This window comes from Macrobrachium nipponense, chromosome 28 (genome assembly GCF_015104395.2).
Source record: "Macrobrachium nipponense isolate FS-2020 chromosome 28, ASM1510439v2, whole genome shotgun sequence".
Lineage (NCBI taxonomy): Eukaryota > Metazoa > Arthropoda > Malacostraca > Decapoda > Palaemonidae > Macrobrachium > Macrobrachium nipponense.
In genome coordinates, this window is record NC_087217.1 from 58,022,802 (window position 1) to 58,040,099 (window position 17,298).

The window sequence follows — 17,298 nt, forward strand, 5'->3', positions numbered from 1 at the left end:
TTAGAGGTCAGTAGCTATTAATAACACTCCTGGTATGATTTATCTACAATATATTCAGATACTGAATTCATACAGACCAGTATTAACATGGGTTATAGTACAGTATATAAAATATGAGTCCTGTATACTTTCTTACCTCTCATACCATAAGTATATAATTTTAAATTATAACATTTTCTGAGGTGACAATTTGCTAGTTTTCATATTGTATTGACAATTTAACCAGAAATATGCCAAATCACAATGCAATTACATTGCTGTATTGTATTCGTGCCTTCATTTTTTATCCATAACTCATTCCTTCATTTTTCATCCATAATAGGATTGAAGGGAAAATTGCAGATTTTTAAGTTTAAATTACTTCAGTAGGTTTAAAGTGAATACAATACTGTAATATGTAAGAAATTTTGCTTTTGACTGATTAAATAGTTCTGAACTCAACATAAGGTTTGTTGTAAGAAATAGTCATATTAGTGACCATACTATTTTCAAATTGAAGTTATTCTTTATTCAGCAATGAGGCTCCAGAAAAGAGGCATACAAAAATAGGATTAAAAGTATAAAATAATTTGTTTATGAAATACTAGGCTGTGGTGCTAACTCACTTTCAACTTAAATGAATACCACATTGAATAAAGAAAACATACCAAGCCACTCTCCCAGAAATTATAACCAACGAAATATTTCTATAAACTCCAATAAAGACAATATGCAAAGCACCTTTGGTGAAGATTCATAACAACCAGTCTTCAGTGCTTGGCCTTTGTGCCTTCAGTTCAAAATCAACCAGTGCATACATACTGTGATCCTGTAATTGGTCATACAATGCTTGTTAAACCTTGGGTTACTTTTTGGATTGGAAAGAAAATCAAAAGCATTACAGTAAGAAGTCAGATACTTGGCCCTTCTGTTCTTAAAGGTAACAAAACTACTCGATTATTAAAATGAACTTTTCCATACATTGGCAATGATGTAAGGTATAAACTCTCAATTACCAAAGTCCTATATCTATCCATAATGGGATTTATAGCTGACCTATGACTAATCCTAAAATTAAAAAGCCTGTTAAATAAAATCATTCCCAACCAATAACTGACCTATTACATACATAATTAATTTTTTCCTTGACTGGACAGCACAATGAAAATTCATAATGTTGCAAATGGGAAGGAAACACTTGTTGATAACTCAAGAATATTACGTATTGACAATTAATTTCAAGAATCATTTAATACACATTAAGCAACTGAAACTAAAAATTACAATACACAATAATACTTAAAACACAAACCTTTCAATATTTGATTTAAGGGGTAATGGTGATCTACTGGATGCATACCTGAAATATGCAAATTCACTTGGTCCTACAAAAGGATATAAATATTGAGGGCAATCTCATCTTGGATACTTTTGTTACAATATATTACAAATCAAACTTGAAACCTACAAAGATTAAGAAATACTAGAAGAAACTGCTTCATAAATGAAGTCAAACCATTACAAAAATCACTAGTGATGGAAGCCTCAACAGAGTATTTACTTTTTCTAGATGGTGGGACACACCAGAAAGAGAGACTGCACTGTAAAGAACCCTAAATTTTACATAAGACAATACAGTACTGAAGAGGAAAATGACCCTAATAAATAATTATGATTTTAAAGAAAACTTCTAAAATTTAGCATTCTGTCAAGTAAAATACATTTGTCATCAATCATTGATGTGATGCCAGTCAGAAAAACCAATCATAAACTACTGGTGAAAACAAACCATGAAATAGCTTTCAGTCCAAACAATATTTATAGAAATATGCCAAGAAACATTTTTAAAAGAATATGGACACCTTGGTGGTTCACAAACTGCAATAGGATTAGAACATTCATAGACCACCTAAAGAAGGAAAATGTCATTTCTGCAAGTATTCCTGCTTTTTATAAGTTAGCTTTCAAGACATGCCACAATTATTTGTATATTCATTGGTAAGCTCTATGATATGATGAACTGCACTTTAAGACTTGGCTTTGTAACTATTGATGAATTTTGGTAGTACTGGATATACTCTGTTTGGAAAACTACTTTACTAATTCTTTCATCCCAGAGTTTCAAAACTCAATTCACAGCAAATGCCATAAACTGTAAAAAAAGGACTTCAATACTGAGGTAGAAAACACAAATTATTGATAACCCCAATGTTCAACTTACATATGTACGATTTACCAGATATTAACTTCAATTAAACATGTAACTTAGCAAAATGTTACTTTTTAATTACAAAAATCTACCACTTCCTTTATAAGCTGTTATTTCATCTCATCCTTTTTTTTTAAATACTTCTTTACTGTATTTTATTGTCAGTTTATGACTGAATTAATTATTGTAAGTATGCATAGCAGCTTAATAAGTAACTTAATTTACATATTAAAAGCAAAGTTTACATTAATTTTGATTACATTTCTGAGCAGTAAATACAAAAATTGAGGACTTGCACTTCAACACATTTTATAAATTCATTTAAAAGGTCCACCAAGTCACATTCATAGACTCACATAAGGGATTATTTCTTGTATGCTGTAATAATGACTGAACAAAGACAATGTTCAATAAAGTTGGAAACCTATATGAGATGAAATTTAATAAGTCAGTACATATTACTAAATCCAGTTACCTTCAGAGACCCTTCACATCGGAAGGAAGAGAATGATGACTATATACCAAAAGCTAATTTAATAAGTTTCACTGTTATCAGTTTATTTTTCCAGTCTTTCCTTTAGACGACTGGATGTTTGAGTATTCTCAACTTCCCTCCATTTTGTGTACTGTCTACCTGGGAATTGTCATGGGTTTTACCTACATGATTAGGGCCCTCTCACTGGTTGCTATTATATCTAATAATACCCTGACCTACAGCGCCTCTCATAATTTCATGGCATACCCAAGATCTCAGGACAGAGATGAAAGTCACTATTCTTAAACATATTTTCACCATAACTTAGCTGCTAACAACAAATTAAAAGCATTCTTATATATAATACACTTCCATATAATAACATAATATAATGCAGCACAAAATGTCAATATGCAGTTTAAAGCTTTAAATGTAATATACAGACTATAAAAATGCAAATTTTCTAATTTTAACAAAGTATTTCTTTTCTTAAGTGACACAACCTCAGAGTAAACTATTTTAGAATCACAAGCAACAGACTTTCAAAATACTGAAGTGAATATGAACAATTGCAGGATACTAACCAACAATGTTATTGTACATTTTGATAAAAAAAAAGTTCATAAATAGAATGAAAATGATAAAACTATGCAAAATCTTATCACAGTTTAAAATATTTCATTTAGAAAACTAATACGAAATCTTAAAAGTTTAACAAACCATTAGTATACGCGTAGTTGGAGGAAAAACTCACTGAACAATTTAATACCTGTACAGTGCTTCATTACAAAAGCAAAAAAGAGTCTGAGGGTCTGACAAGATTTTAACTGAAAAATATATGGTTTAACTTTAACTACCACTATCAAGTAAAGGCACACAATACTCTGCACATAAAGGCATGTGAAACCCAGTGGAAGCCAATAATTAAAAACAATATAGACCAATGACAATGAATTACATATTATGTCCGCTTTATCAATAACAAAAAAATTCCATTTATGTAAATACTAGTAATAAAAATTGTGTGGAATGAGGCAGTGGTAATTAGGTAGTTCAAAGCAAGTGATAGAAATATGATAGTTTTATATGGCAAAAGAAAAAAAAAACAACTTGCAAAATGCACTATAAAATATTGCATTAAACAGTTCACGATGTACTAAGTAATTGGTTAAAACCTAAATGAAATGGCAGTTGTGGGACCAATGATAAAACTCTCAAGCAGTATAAATCTAACTGGTTACAAACCATGTCCAAAACAAGACGCAATCCCTAATACATAGTCAACATGATTTTACAAATACAGTGCTTTCCAACAGAATAAGAGCCATTAAAACACTGATCACCCCTGCAGCATAACATGTATCTTTTGAAGTCCATGGCTTCTGAACTAACAATTGCATAAAACTTACTTTAGGTATGAGCATGTGCAAGAAATTTCATGGGTTGAGGCCACATTTATTCAGAGTATTTTATATCAATATGGGATATGGTGAAGCAAAAGGGTGTTGACCATAAAATGTCTATCTGGAAAACTATGTATACAACAATTTCAGAAAATATGTAACTTATTTCATGAACAGCTGACTCATAAATCATATATAATTTAGAGTAATGAAATAATGAGAAAAACTTTACAAAAATGGTTCAGTGTTAGTGAGGCTATAAAAATATAAACCTTGAATTAAAAATTGCGGGGAAGGGAGCCGCAATACAGTGCTATACTATAAAGTAGAAGTAGCACATACCATATTAATTGCCAATAATAAATTCTTTGTAGACATATTGAACTACATAGGATCTGTGGATCAAAACTTTTCACAATCTCAAGGTAAGACTGATTGAATAACAACTCCCATCAGAATATTCTGTGGAAATACAAATGCAATCAACAAAACATAAATAACATTCCTAAATTATCATATTTAGGCACAAGACATCTGGAAAACGGCATATGATTGTGGAGTGAAATGGTAAGCAAACAAGTTGAAACTTTAGTTTTAGATTAAAGAAAGGAGCACACTGCACAGTATTATTTTCTATTTATGTATCACAATGGACTTTTCTGTACTAGGATACAAATTTAAATCTGGTGATTTATTTGGTAATAAATAATGATGTCTTTCCTCTACCACATTTAAAAGTGGTAGTAGTATTAACATTTCTGGTTCTTCTGTTAGTGAATCAACAACAAAAGTTCCAATCCAAGTGAGGATAAACAGAAAGTTTACTTTCCGCTGACAAACAAATATAACAGAAGTCCATGAGAGTAAATTATCCTGGTATTACAATAAATCATCCTTGTATTGAGACATTTGAAGTAAAATTCAAAAAGCTAAAGACAAATCTAAAAAGTAAGGTCATCACAATGATATAAATCCAGTATTGAAAAATGGGAAAATTCTCTTTTTACAATACTTTTTGGAATCTAGACTCTATTCATAGAATATATCATAAAAATGAGGTACTCTGTTACAATTCATAGAATGAACACGTAACCCACTAACACTTGTAAAACACAACAGTGCAGATCTATTTCACTAAACTGTTTCAATGTTGCCCTTGACTCTAATTCTTCGGATTGGACTAAAATCTGAGGAGCCTAAACTGTTTCTCGGTCCATCTCTCTTTGCCACTTCAGCTTCTGAACTTTCATTAGCCTGAAATTCAAACACATCATACTTAACATTAGTTCTGGTTAACAAGGGTTTGGCGGTGAAAGAAGTTTCATTTTCATCTGTCTGAGAAGTGGAACTGGTTATAGAAGGTATATTCATAACAGTGGCTGGATTAATGTTGCACTGACTATCGCCCTCAGTGGGGAAGACATGAGAATCGCTGGCAGTAGGAGGGACGACCGAAGGTGGAACATGACTGAGAGGAGGATGGAGACGAGCAGGACCAGGCAAGTTCTCAGTATTACCAAGGAGAGACACACACGCAAAGGCACCCTCATCCCTCCCTGGACTTCCAATATTTAGTCTTGTAGTGGGCTCTGGATTCCCTGTTAAACCTCCATCTGGTACAGCCATCTCACCAGCATTACTTGAGTTACTGCTACTACTGCTTCCCTGAGGGGAGCTAGTATTCTCTATATTCACCTATCAAACCAAAATACACAAACAGTAAACTATATTCACTGCTTAGTATTCTGTAATAAATAATGTCTCACAAATTGCAGAGCCCTAAAAGAGAAAAATAATCTTCATAATAGTCACAGGTGTACCACTGAGAGTTCATGATGTTTTAATTTATTACGGTCTCTCTGAATATGTGCTCACTAATAAATACTATTCTGTTCACTCTCTGCCATATTACAAGCAAATGAAATGCCAAGGAAACAGTTATTTCAGTACGGTACGTAATACCAATAACGTCAACACCTTGATTTTTCATTTCTGGTGGGGCTTTTAGTTCATAAAATGATAAATTTTTTAATCAATTTGTATTTTTCATAACTAACAAACCTGATGTTTTAACATTAGGATAAATCTTCTAGCGCCAGCTGGAAAACCGGTAAAATCAATAAAAAATTGTGTAAGCAAGGAACTACTGGCACTTGACCACAAGCTGTGGGATCTCCCACAATGCTTTCAGCATCTTGTGATTGCATCAGTTACAACTTTCAAACTTTTAGTGTTATAAATTATGGAAAATTTTAGTAAATCTCTAATTGTAAAAAATATACTAAGTGGTTTTCCATTTGCTGTTACACCTTTGGGAGACATTTTCTTTACACTATTAATTATTTATAACAGAGCAGCTGAAGTAAGAAGATTGGGTCTACCAATAAAGAAACATCCTAGATATTTTTGTATGTTTAATTAATTTGTAATTGTCTACGTATATGTACAATAAAAAAAATAAAATTTGGATATGCAGTATGTGTGTGTGTGTGTTGTGTGTGTGTGAGAGTTATTGTATTGTAATCAAACAGTATTCTTTTCATTGTAAAGTCTCATAAAAACCAATTAACACTAGAAGACCATATTACACTTGATCACTTGTGAATGTAAGTAAGTGACTAAGTATTTAGTGATTAACTCGCTGGTCCTCTTAAGAAAGAGGTCAAAATGCCATCCTGCTTTAGTTATTGCATCTGGGTTTTTTAATATTAAGCTGTTTCTCCTAATAGGAAGTGGATATACGTATGTATTGAAACACAACACAACGGTTAGTGCTACATTTATCCTTCCCAATTGTGGATGAATAGCATGTGCAGTAAAACTTCCATAGTAACAGCAAAACTGAAGGCTCTCCAGCAGTGCATTGAACCCCTTTACCAACACTCTGCTATTCACCCTATACTATTCCTTGCACTTGCAAGATATAAAGGGTCTTCACTTCTAAAAATTAACCGCCCCCCCTTCTGTCAAATTACTTCTAGGTCTTATTCTTTTCTTTCCCCATAACAGTTCTGAACTGGACATTTCACCAACCTACTATCATCTAATCATTAAGCACTCCCAAACCCACAGCAAAATACAATAATCTGAGCTATTTAACATACCCCAATCAATTCTGTTTAGCCTACATATAGTAAACCCCACTATTCACTGAATCACGATTTGTGGATTCGCATACTTGTGGATTTTTCTGTGGACCATTTATACTCAATATTTGTGAAAAATTTGCCTATTAACAGTATGTTTCAATGAGAAATATTTGCAAATACGTACAGTGGTACCTCAGGATACGAAATTAATCCGTTCCGAGGCGGCCTTCGAAACCTGAGCTTTTCGTATCTTGAACCGCATTTTACATGTAAATTGCCTAATTCGTTCCAAGCCCTACAAAAACACCCCAGTAAATTTTATATTAAGCTAAATTGACCAATAAACAATGAAATACAAAAATTTGGACCATTCAATACCTAACTTAATAAGTACTATAATATGTACTACATAGTACTGTACCTGTAAATAAAGTGTATTAGTGTAGTACATGGTATACAAGAAATACTGGCGACAGAGGAGGAGGACAAATAGCAGGAAACTTGTACGTACGTACACTTAACTTTGCGAAACATTAAAAAAAACAGGAAACATAGACTAAACTTTACGAAACACATTAACAAATGGCACAAAACCGTAACACTTAACTTTACAAAAAACTTGAAATTAATTTTTTTTTCTTTTTGATTTTTATTTATTTTATTTATTTATTTTTTTTTTTTTACAAAAATGATATTGTTAAGATACAATAAAGTTTTGTACATACTTACCTGGCAGATATATACAATTGATGGCCCACCCAACCTCCCCTCAGGAGACAGGTGGAAGAGAAAATCTGGTTCTAGAACGGTAATTGTTCCTATTCCTGCCACCCAGCGGCAGGGGCGGTAGATCACCTGACCTACCTGCAGCGTGTGCCGCGAAATTCGAATTTCTGTCGGGGACGTCGGAGTCTATAGCTAAGTATATATCTGCCAGGTAAGTATGTACAAAACTTTATTGTATCTTAACAATATCATTTTTGTACATGGAACTTACCCAGCAGATATATACTTAGCTGATTGACACCCTTGGTGGTGGGAAAGAGACAACTATTTACTGAATAGACAGGTAAACAACATACGTTGTAGGTAATAAATAAATAAAACCTTGGTTCCTACTTGATCAGGCAGAAGACTCCATGGCTAATGCCTAGGAATCTGCTTCGCCTCAAGAGCCTCAGCGAGGATGTGACCTATGGCTAAGAGTTCTTGTGGGTCTGTCGATGGGGTCTTATCCATTTACTCGACAGAGCCTCTTACATGACAATATGCCTATGCCTAGTGGCATAATTAAGGAGCACAACACCGATCCCGATCACCTGATCCTAACACGAGGGTTAGTGCTTAAGTTGAAAAGAGTTATCTACAAACTCCTTTCAAACAACCCAAAGAAAAAACACGACGTTAAATAAAATTTAACTCACTAGTTAAGGATCAGTATCTGCTCCCTATCCCAGCAATGTATCCGCAGACACGTATCAACCAAGAGAGAAGGATCCCTCGAACGTTATCTTGACATCCTTCGGATAATGGGAAGTCAACACAGAGTTGCATCTCCCGTATGTGACAGCTAATATGTCCTTATGACATATTGTTAGGGAAAGAACAAGAATTCGGAAAAGCTCGCACTTCATGCTCTTTTAATTCTCAGCTGTTTGAAGGAATCATCAATGCACTTATCAAGTGCTTAGGAGATCACAATGTCTCAAAGAAGGCCAGGGCGTTCTTTGATATAGATCTCTTCTGGGTGAAGCCTGGAGCCTGGCTAGCGCTTCGTGCCTGGCAGGCGCCTAGTGCCTGTCTAGCGCCTCGCGCCTGGCTGGAGCCTTGCGTCTGAATGGCGCCTAGAGCCTGGCTGGAGCCTCGCGCCTGGATGGCGCCTTGCACCTGGCTGGCGCCTCGCGCCTGGCTGGTGCTTGATTGGCTCCTCCTTCCTGGCTAGCGCCTCGCGCCTGGCTATGAGTCTGCATGCCTCAAGAGTTTCAGCGAGGTAGGGACCTATGACTGACAAACCCTTCTGGATCATGTCAATGGGGGCTAGCCCGCTTACACGACAGAGCCTTCTCGGATCGTGCCAATGGGGGCTGACCCACTTACATGGCAGAGCCTTACCTGTATCATATCAATGGGACTAGCCCCTCTTACATGACAGAGCTTTAGGTTTCTCTTTACTGGAAGGAGCCTTGCGCCTGGATGGATCCTCAATCCTGACTGGAGCCTAGCCTTGAAGGAGCCTGGCACCTGGATGGCGCCTGGCTGGCTTCTAGAGCCTGGCTGGCTTCTAGAGCCTGGCTGGCTTCTAGAGCCTGGCTGGCTCCTAGAGCCTGGCTGGCTCCTAGAGCCTGGCTGGCTCCTAGAGCCTGGCTGGCGCCTCGCGCCTGGCTTGGCTCCTCCACACTTGCTGGAGCTTCGAGCTTGGAAGAGTCTCTAGGCTGTCTGGCGATGTCCACATCGGACACTCTTATATCTGTCCGATTTGTTCGCCTCTGGCGCATTTGCGCCAGGTTGGAGGCCCGCTCCTTCTCAGTATCCAACCATGACAGAGTTCCTTGGAACTGTCCGCCTCTGGCGCTTTTCGCCTGTATTGGCATTTGGCGCTTGGCTGGCGCTACATTGTCCGAGAGTCCTGAACAACCACATAGTTTATCAGGAGACTGGAGAAGGGTGGAAGAAATTCTTCCCCTTTGAGCTTTTGGCCCCTGGCAAGGGGAGGTGATTTTAGTCAGCTACACCCAGTAGACGACAGGATATCTAACAATACGAGAGAGAAGAGTCTTCCTCCGAGGAGGATCCTTCGTGAACACTTCTTTTGCTAACGAGATCTCTTCTTACATGTTGATGAGGTTCCTCGTTGCAGAATCTTCCCTATCCTTGCCCGAAGGAAGGGAAGGAGTCTGGAAGTCGAAGGAGACTCTGAGCTGAAATTGGGCGGAACCCTGATTTCTAGCTCTTATTGTATCCTTCTGAATACCTTCTGGGAAGCATTTTGAGCCCTCATCGCACCCTGAAGACTCTGTAGGCAAACGTTTAAACCATCTCTTCTTCTGTAGATGAAAATGTAAGTACCCTGCCTGGGCAACGAAACTTCTATCTGAAAGCGTTGCATCAGGAATAGAGGGATTTAGTTCTTTTGCCAGACATACTATGCTGGCAAGAACCCATTGCCGAGTCTCCATTGAATCTGATGCGAGATTCCAATGCACAAAAAATTCACTTGTCTTCTTGGTCGTTTAGGGCTAAGAGAAACAAAGAATTCCTTCATAAACTTCCTCAAAGAAGTTTGATGAGGAGCACTTCCATTTTGTCGGAACACGGAATCTGTGGCCACAAAAAGATCCCATTCGAAGTACATGATATCCTACTCTTGTTGTATTGCGGTATCGTATAAAATCCCGAAGATCTTAATCCTCTGTTATCTCTAATTCCCCTTGTAGAGACCGAGTATAGCCTTTTACTGCGTTCTTTGATAGCAGATATATACATAGGTGATTCTTCCCTCTGAAAGTGAAGAAAAAACCTCGCTATGTGGTTCACAGAGGTATCGGAAGAGGACAGTTTCCTCATTCCATCTAGCACGATCTGCAGCAATTCTATGTCTTAGCCATGACTATTGTCATTTACCTTGAAAAAAACCTCTCATTCATGTCCACTTCTGGTCAGTCTGCACGCGGACAGACTCAGAGTGGAGAGGTTTTATAGGTCTATTTATAATAGATTCTGATAGAATATCCAGATACTCTTGGAAAAGCCTTACGAAACATGCTGTGAGAAGAACGTGACTTCTGTGAATCCAACCTCTCTAAGGCCAAAATGAGGTATACATCCTCTCTTCCTTTGACGCCCATTTATCTTAATATCTGTTAAGAATTTATAACTAGGGGAAAAAAGACTAAAGTTTATTCCCCTTCTTTAAATTTAAAGATGTCTTATATTGCTACCTCTCTTGGTTCGAGGAAAAAGAAGCAGTCTAAAGGAAGCCTGTTCGTAGTTCTTCTACCTTACAAAGAGATCTATGAAGAAGACTTTCCGCAGGTTCTCACAACTCTTTTCAATAAATGTTAGACATACGTTAACGTTATTATCTTCGATCGAGAAGGTTCTCACGGACATGCAAAATCTTGCATCGAACCTCTTAAGGATCGTTACGTTCCGTGTCTGTTCCCAAATAGGTTCTCTTTTGTTAACGCGAACAGGGGCGAAAAAAGAGATTCTCGATGCTCTTTTGCGATATGAGAGAGTCGTGGAATTGGCCCTAAGTGATTAAAATAAATCATTTCATCATTCCTTGTAAGCGACCCCTTTTCGATTAAATGGGTAACGAAATCAGGAACGAATCTTGCCGTTACCTCCGAGCCTGCTGTCCGAGAGGCTACTGGACTCTTAGGTTAATAACTCGCTAAAACGAGAAAATATCTTGGATGGTGCTTCTGGCGCAATTTGCGCCAGGCTGGCGCTTCCTTCTAGTTCTTTTTAGGTTATGTGCCATAACATCTATGCCTTTATGGTACCCGACATCCTTCACATGTTAATTCCGTTCTTAGTGGGAAAAAACTTTTATATACGTAGTATAGTCCATTCAGCGAAACAACTTCTGCCACTAAGAGAATGTTTCCCATCCGACTCACCCAACTTCTCTTGAGCAATATCCGATTCTAAAAAGGTTGTGTGCGTTTCTCGAAAGGATGAGAGAATTATATATATCGCGCTCTGCCGTATTAGAATCCTTTATAATACTGTCACATTGTGGTAAACAGCATTAATCTAGGAAACCTTTGTAAGGATACTAGGATTCTGTAGTTAACCTCGGTATGTGCATAAGACTTGACCATACCGTAGTCTTAAAGTGAATTATCTACTACATTCATCTTCTCACTAAGCATGTACTCTAATAAGCCATGCTTTCGTAAGCATGAGAGCATTATACAATATAGAGTTCTGCTGCATTAGAATCCTTTAAAAATGTTACCTACGGTAAACAGCATTGAAATGTTGTAATATCTTTCTTATTGAAAGCTTCTTAGCAAAAGGCAGACATATTTTATTTATGTTTGCTTAACTATCCCCTCAATCCGAGGCTAAAACCATGATTGTAGGGGAGAGACACGGTTAGTCATTCCATCCCGCAGGAGAGAGACATGTAACCGACCACTCATGACCGACACCTACATGATACTGCGTTGGTGTCTAAGCGATAGCAGTCTCGTTAGCCGACTGGCCTTACTCTTCCAGAGTTGCCAGCTACTCCATTTAATAAAGGAATCTTATAAAATTATTATCGAACTTCAGGAAGTTCTTATAATGCATATCTAAGCGAAACAAGACTTCGATAAATCTAGAAGCTAAGTGGGTGTGTACAAATTAACTCCTTTAAGCGTAGTCCCTTCTAGGAAATTCCTGGAAGGATACTGGTAATTGAGTTGCTCAGCAAAGAAGTAACTACGGTATGTGCTTATGATTTGCCGTATCGTATTCTCATACAGCAGATACTCTACTACCTTCTTTCCCTGCCGAGGCAGATAGAGAAAGGAAAAATTTTTACTATCTTCGTTCTTTTCGTTAATAGAACGATAGAAAGAGTATATATATCTCCTTAAGGAAGGAAGTTAATCCAGGAACTCTTTAAATCTTCGTGATTTCCTCATAAATCGTGGAAGAGACAGAATTCCTGTTCATCTGTAGGGTTTACGGAAGGAAGTAGATATTTCCTATCCGCCATCATACCCAAACGTCGATGAGATTCTTATAAGAAAACTCCCAAAGCTCTTGCCTCTTCATAACGAGGGAAGAGCATGCATGAAGGAGAGAGTCCTCTGAATAATGAAAAAATGGCTTCTCTTAGTATCAGAATCCTTCTGGCAAAAGCGACGGCCACCTGTGCGACATCTTGCACCTTTGCCAGGGGAAAGATGCTCAAGTTAAAAACTCAAAGAGGAGCCTCGCGACTGACCTCTCTCTCATAAGAAGATTAGGAATATTCTGGCGCCTGGCTCCTTGCACCTAGCGCCTGGAATGTTCCGCGCGCCTGGAATGTTCCGCACGCTAGAAAGGAGACTCGCTCCTGGAACGTTCCGCTTGCGTGGAAGGTCCCGTGCACCCTGACAGTTCCGAGCGCCTACTAGACCCCTTTTAGAAAGAGCCTCTTGCCCGGAAACGTTCAATGGAAGGATCGTTCTGATTGCCACTCTACTATAAGGCTCCTTGCTCTAGCCGTCTGTTTTTCTGGCGCAATTTGCGCCAGGCTGGCGCTTTGTCTCTTTGAAGGCGCCTTGCACCAAGAAAAATTTTCTAGAACGCGGCTCGCGTTTGGTTGTAGGAACGCGGTTCGCGCTAGTCTGTTAGCTGGAACGCGGCTCGCTGCTGGCTATTGGAACGTAGCTCACGCTAGCTTGCTGGAACGCGGCTTCCTGGCAGCGGCTGGCTCTTGCTCAGTGTTCTCTTAGTTTTCAGAGAACGCGCTAGATCATCGAAACTCCAAACATACATTCTTCGTCTTTTCGGATGCAAGATGAAGAGACGCACTTTTTTAAAGATGCCTTATCAATGGCTATCCTTGGCAGTCTGGGACGTTCTACAGAACCTTCCGAGGGGACGCCTGACCGGTGGGGGTTCTCCCTAACCTTCCTGCGGCTGTCGACTTTCCTCCTCCACTGGGTCTGGGAGTTTGGAAGAGGTCTAGGCCTGGAAGCGCTACGGAGCCGATCAGATGCACCCTCCACTGCACTGGGACACTATATTCACTTCTTACCTTTTTAGAGCTCGCCTTTTGAGCTCCATCCATTTATCTTCAAATTTGCACATATGAATTTGTAGATTCTGTGGAGTAAGGTGATGAGGATGCAACAACTACTAGAATTGTCAATACTCTAACTGCTCGTTAGTACGAGAGCTCTTAAAGCTTCTAAAGGAAGCGTATCTAGTTATATGCTTTCTGACTTCCTAAAGTAGGAAGTTAGATCTTATATTTCCTTCATCAAGTTCTAACACTTATACACGTATTAGTGAAAAAAAAAAAAATCAATATTTCCCTTATTGCAAAATATATGAGTGTCTACCGAAAAATTCGGTAGTTTCACGTAATATATTCTTCGAAATTTCGAAGCCAAATTCATTAAAAAGTTAATAAAAGCGTATGCCAAAACCAAAGACCAGTACTCCCTGCAAAAGACAGCCCAGAAGGTCGATGGCGATGAAAAAACGAAAATCAAGTCAGGAGGTAGCAACAACGTATGTTGACACTACCGCGACAGAGAAAATCTGGTTCTAGACAGTAACGTGCTATCCTGCCACAGCAGCGGCAGGGGCGGAGACACCTGACCTGCCTGCAGCGTGTGCCGCGAAATTCGAATTTCTGTCGGGGACGACGGAGTCTATAGCTAAGTATATATCTGCTGGGTAAGTTCCATGTACAAAATTTCAATTTCTTCACCACTTTCAACTTTCCATTTTTTCATAGTATCACTTGGATCTTCCTGTTTGCTTACTCCTACTAAAGGCCTCTTTAAAAAATAACTATCCAAGGAAGATTGCTTCAGCCTGTTTTTCACAATCTTCCTGAAACGACTCAGGCAAACTTCATCAAACTGCGCAAGCATATGGCCTGTGTAAGCCTTTTCGGAGTGTCTCTTTTCTACCAATGATTGCACCTTATGAAAAGCTGCTAGAGCATCCTTAATTTCTGCCGTTATCATAGGGTAGTCCTCCTCCTCCTCGCCGCTGCTAGAGAACTCTTCATGAATGACGTTATGTTGCATGGCCTCCAACTCCTTCAGGTCATCCATCGTAAGCTCCTCTTGGTGCTCCTCGAGAAGGTCATTGATGTCGTCCTCGTTGACGACCAGCCCCATGGACTTGCCAAGTGCAACGATCTTGTCAAGATCTGGTTGCGAAAAAGTTTCAGGATCGTCAACTGTTTCTGAATCTGCACCAGCTTCGCCCATGTCGATCCCTCAAAGTCTCAGGCAGATACGGCATCAGGCCAGAGTTTCCTCCACGAAAAATCAAGGTTCGCCTCGAAACCTCCTGCCAAGCTTGATCGATGAGTCGGATGCACATTACGATATCCAAATGCTCCTTCCAAAATTCACGCAAGGTGAGGTTTGTGATATCAGTGATGTCGAAACATCTCTTGAAAAGATGTTTCGTATACTGCTTCTTGAAGTTCGATATCACTTGTTGGTACATGGGCTGGAGGAGAGGGGTGGTGTTAGGCAGAAGATAAAGAACCTTGATGAAAGAATACGCCGCTAGGATATCTTCCTCGAGGCCAGGAGGGTGAGCAGGGGCATTGTCCAACAACAGCAGACATTTCAGAGGGAGGCGCTTCTCTTCCAAGAATTTCTTCACTGTCGGGCCAAAACACAGATTTACCCACTCGGTGAACAAGTCTCATTACCCAGGCTTTCGCATTAGCCCTCCAAATCACTGGAAGCTTCTCCTTTAGCACTTTGTAGCCCTTGAAGGCTTGAGGAGTCCCTGAATGTTACACAAGTAGGTGCTTCACCTTGCAATCCCAACTGGTGTTCAAAAAAAGTGCGCGCGTAAGCCTGTCTTTCATAGGCTTATGCCCAGGTAGCTTCTTCTCTTCCTCTGTGATGTATGTCCGACGAGGCATTTTTTCCAAAAAAGGCCAGTCTCATCACAGTTGAAGACTTGCCGAGAACTGTAGCCTTCGTTATCGTCATCTCGTCGAATGTCTTAATAAAGGCTTCGGCCGCTTTTGTATCCGAGCTGGCCACCTCCCCATGCCGAACCACCAAATGGATGCCAGTCCATTTCCGGAATTTTTCATACCACCCATGAGAAGCCTTGAAGTGGGAGATTGCCGTCTCGGTTATCGTATCGCCAGCAATTTCCTTGTCTTTTATCCAGACAAGAAGCAGCCTCTCCATCTGGTCGTGCACGTGGCTCCTCTTGTTAGACAAAATAGTCACACCCTTGGAAGGTGTAGCTGCTTTGATGGCTTCTTTCTGCTTAAGGATGGTGTCTATCATTGACGGATTTCGGCCGTATTCCTTAGTGATCACACTCCACTGCATGCCAGCTTCATATTTTTTAATGATCTCCATATTTGTCTCCATAGAAAGCATTCTCTTCTTTCCGTGAACTTCAGCAACTTTCTTGGGACCCATGACTACGTATATACTGTACGTACTTAAGTTATGTACAGTGGGGCCCCGTATTCACATTCTCCGCATTCACGGATTCGCACATTCGCAGATTTCTCTCAGGAACATTTCCCCACATTATTCGTGGAAAATTTGCGCATTCGCAGTATTTTTCTATGAGAAATATCCACAAATTCCTGTTTTTTTTATCAATTTCATCATAAAATGCACTTTTTGTAATAAAACTATTAAAAAAACCAAGTATGAACATTTTTAGTGGTTTTCTTGAGTTTTAACTAATTTTTTGGTTTTCTTGAGTTTTAACTAACAAAATAGGCTGTTTTTAGCATTTTTATTGGGGTTCCAAATATTCGCGAGTTCTAACTATTCACAGGGGGGTCTGGTACGCATCCCCGCAAATACAGGGGGACCACTGTAGTATATGTACTAAAGTTCTCACACAACACGATAAAGTAGTAAAACGAAATCACTAACGAATTTACGTTAATAAACGAAATCGTATAGAATGAACAAATTCCACGTGCGTATGATAACACTGGTGCGAAGCAATGGCTAAAGAAGAACGCCTTTACATAGATGCATGATGGGAGAGATCCTGACCAATAGGAGAGCAGGGTATTATGGCAGTGACTAGCATCAGGAACCAATGGGAGAGTGGGAGGATGGTGGGGAGTCTACTCAGTTGGCGGCGCGCGAGTTTTAAAATTGTTATCGGTGGTCAGGGCGAATCTCGGGACTTTACAGCAACAACCTTTCGTAACCTGAACTATTTTCGTATGTAGAGCCAAAAAACAAAAAAAAAAAAAAAAAAAAAAAAATCTTCGTATTTGCTTTCGTAACTTGAATTTCTGGGCTCAGCTCGTGTCGGCCTATGAAAGGATCCTTAATATCATTCTTTCTAGGTAAAATTAATCTAAAAATTACCTAGAGAAAAAACAAAATTAAGGAAAATGTCAGTAAAAAACTGCCTTCGCTCACTCTTAAAAAGAAGTGTCGGTATGGTAATAGGGGCGAGTGT

At 38.9% G+C, this 17,298-nt stretch overlaps 1 protein-coding gene across 7 annotated transcripts in view; it reads right to left on the minus strand.

Moving 5' to 3' along the window:
• Positions 1-33: 33 nt before the first annotated feature.
• LOC135201768 (protein CLEC16A homolog) overlaps positions 34-17,298 on the minus strand; it is a 208,954-nt gene continuing 191,689 nt past the window's right edge. For 3 of the 7 annotated variants that reach the window (XM_064231008.1, XM_064231007.1, XM_064231010.1), the window contains one exon: positions 34-5,761. In XM_064231008.1, coding sequence (XP_064087078.1) covers positions 5,201-5,761 — 561 coding nt within the window. In that variant the 3' untranslated portion in view covers positions 34-5,200. Of the gene's footprint in view, positions 5,846-17,298 lie in introns of all 7 variants that reach the window. The other 4 variants (XM_064231011.1, XM_064231009.1, XM_064231013.1 and 1 more) reach the window with 4 other exon arrangements.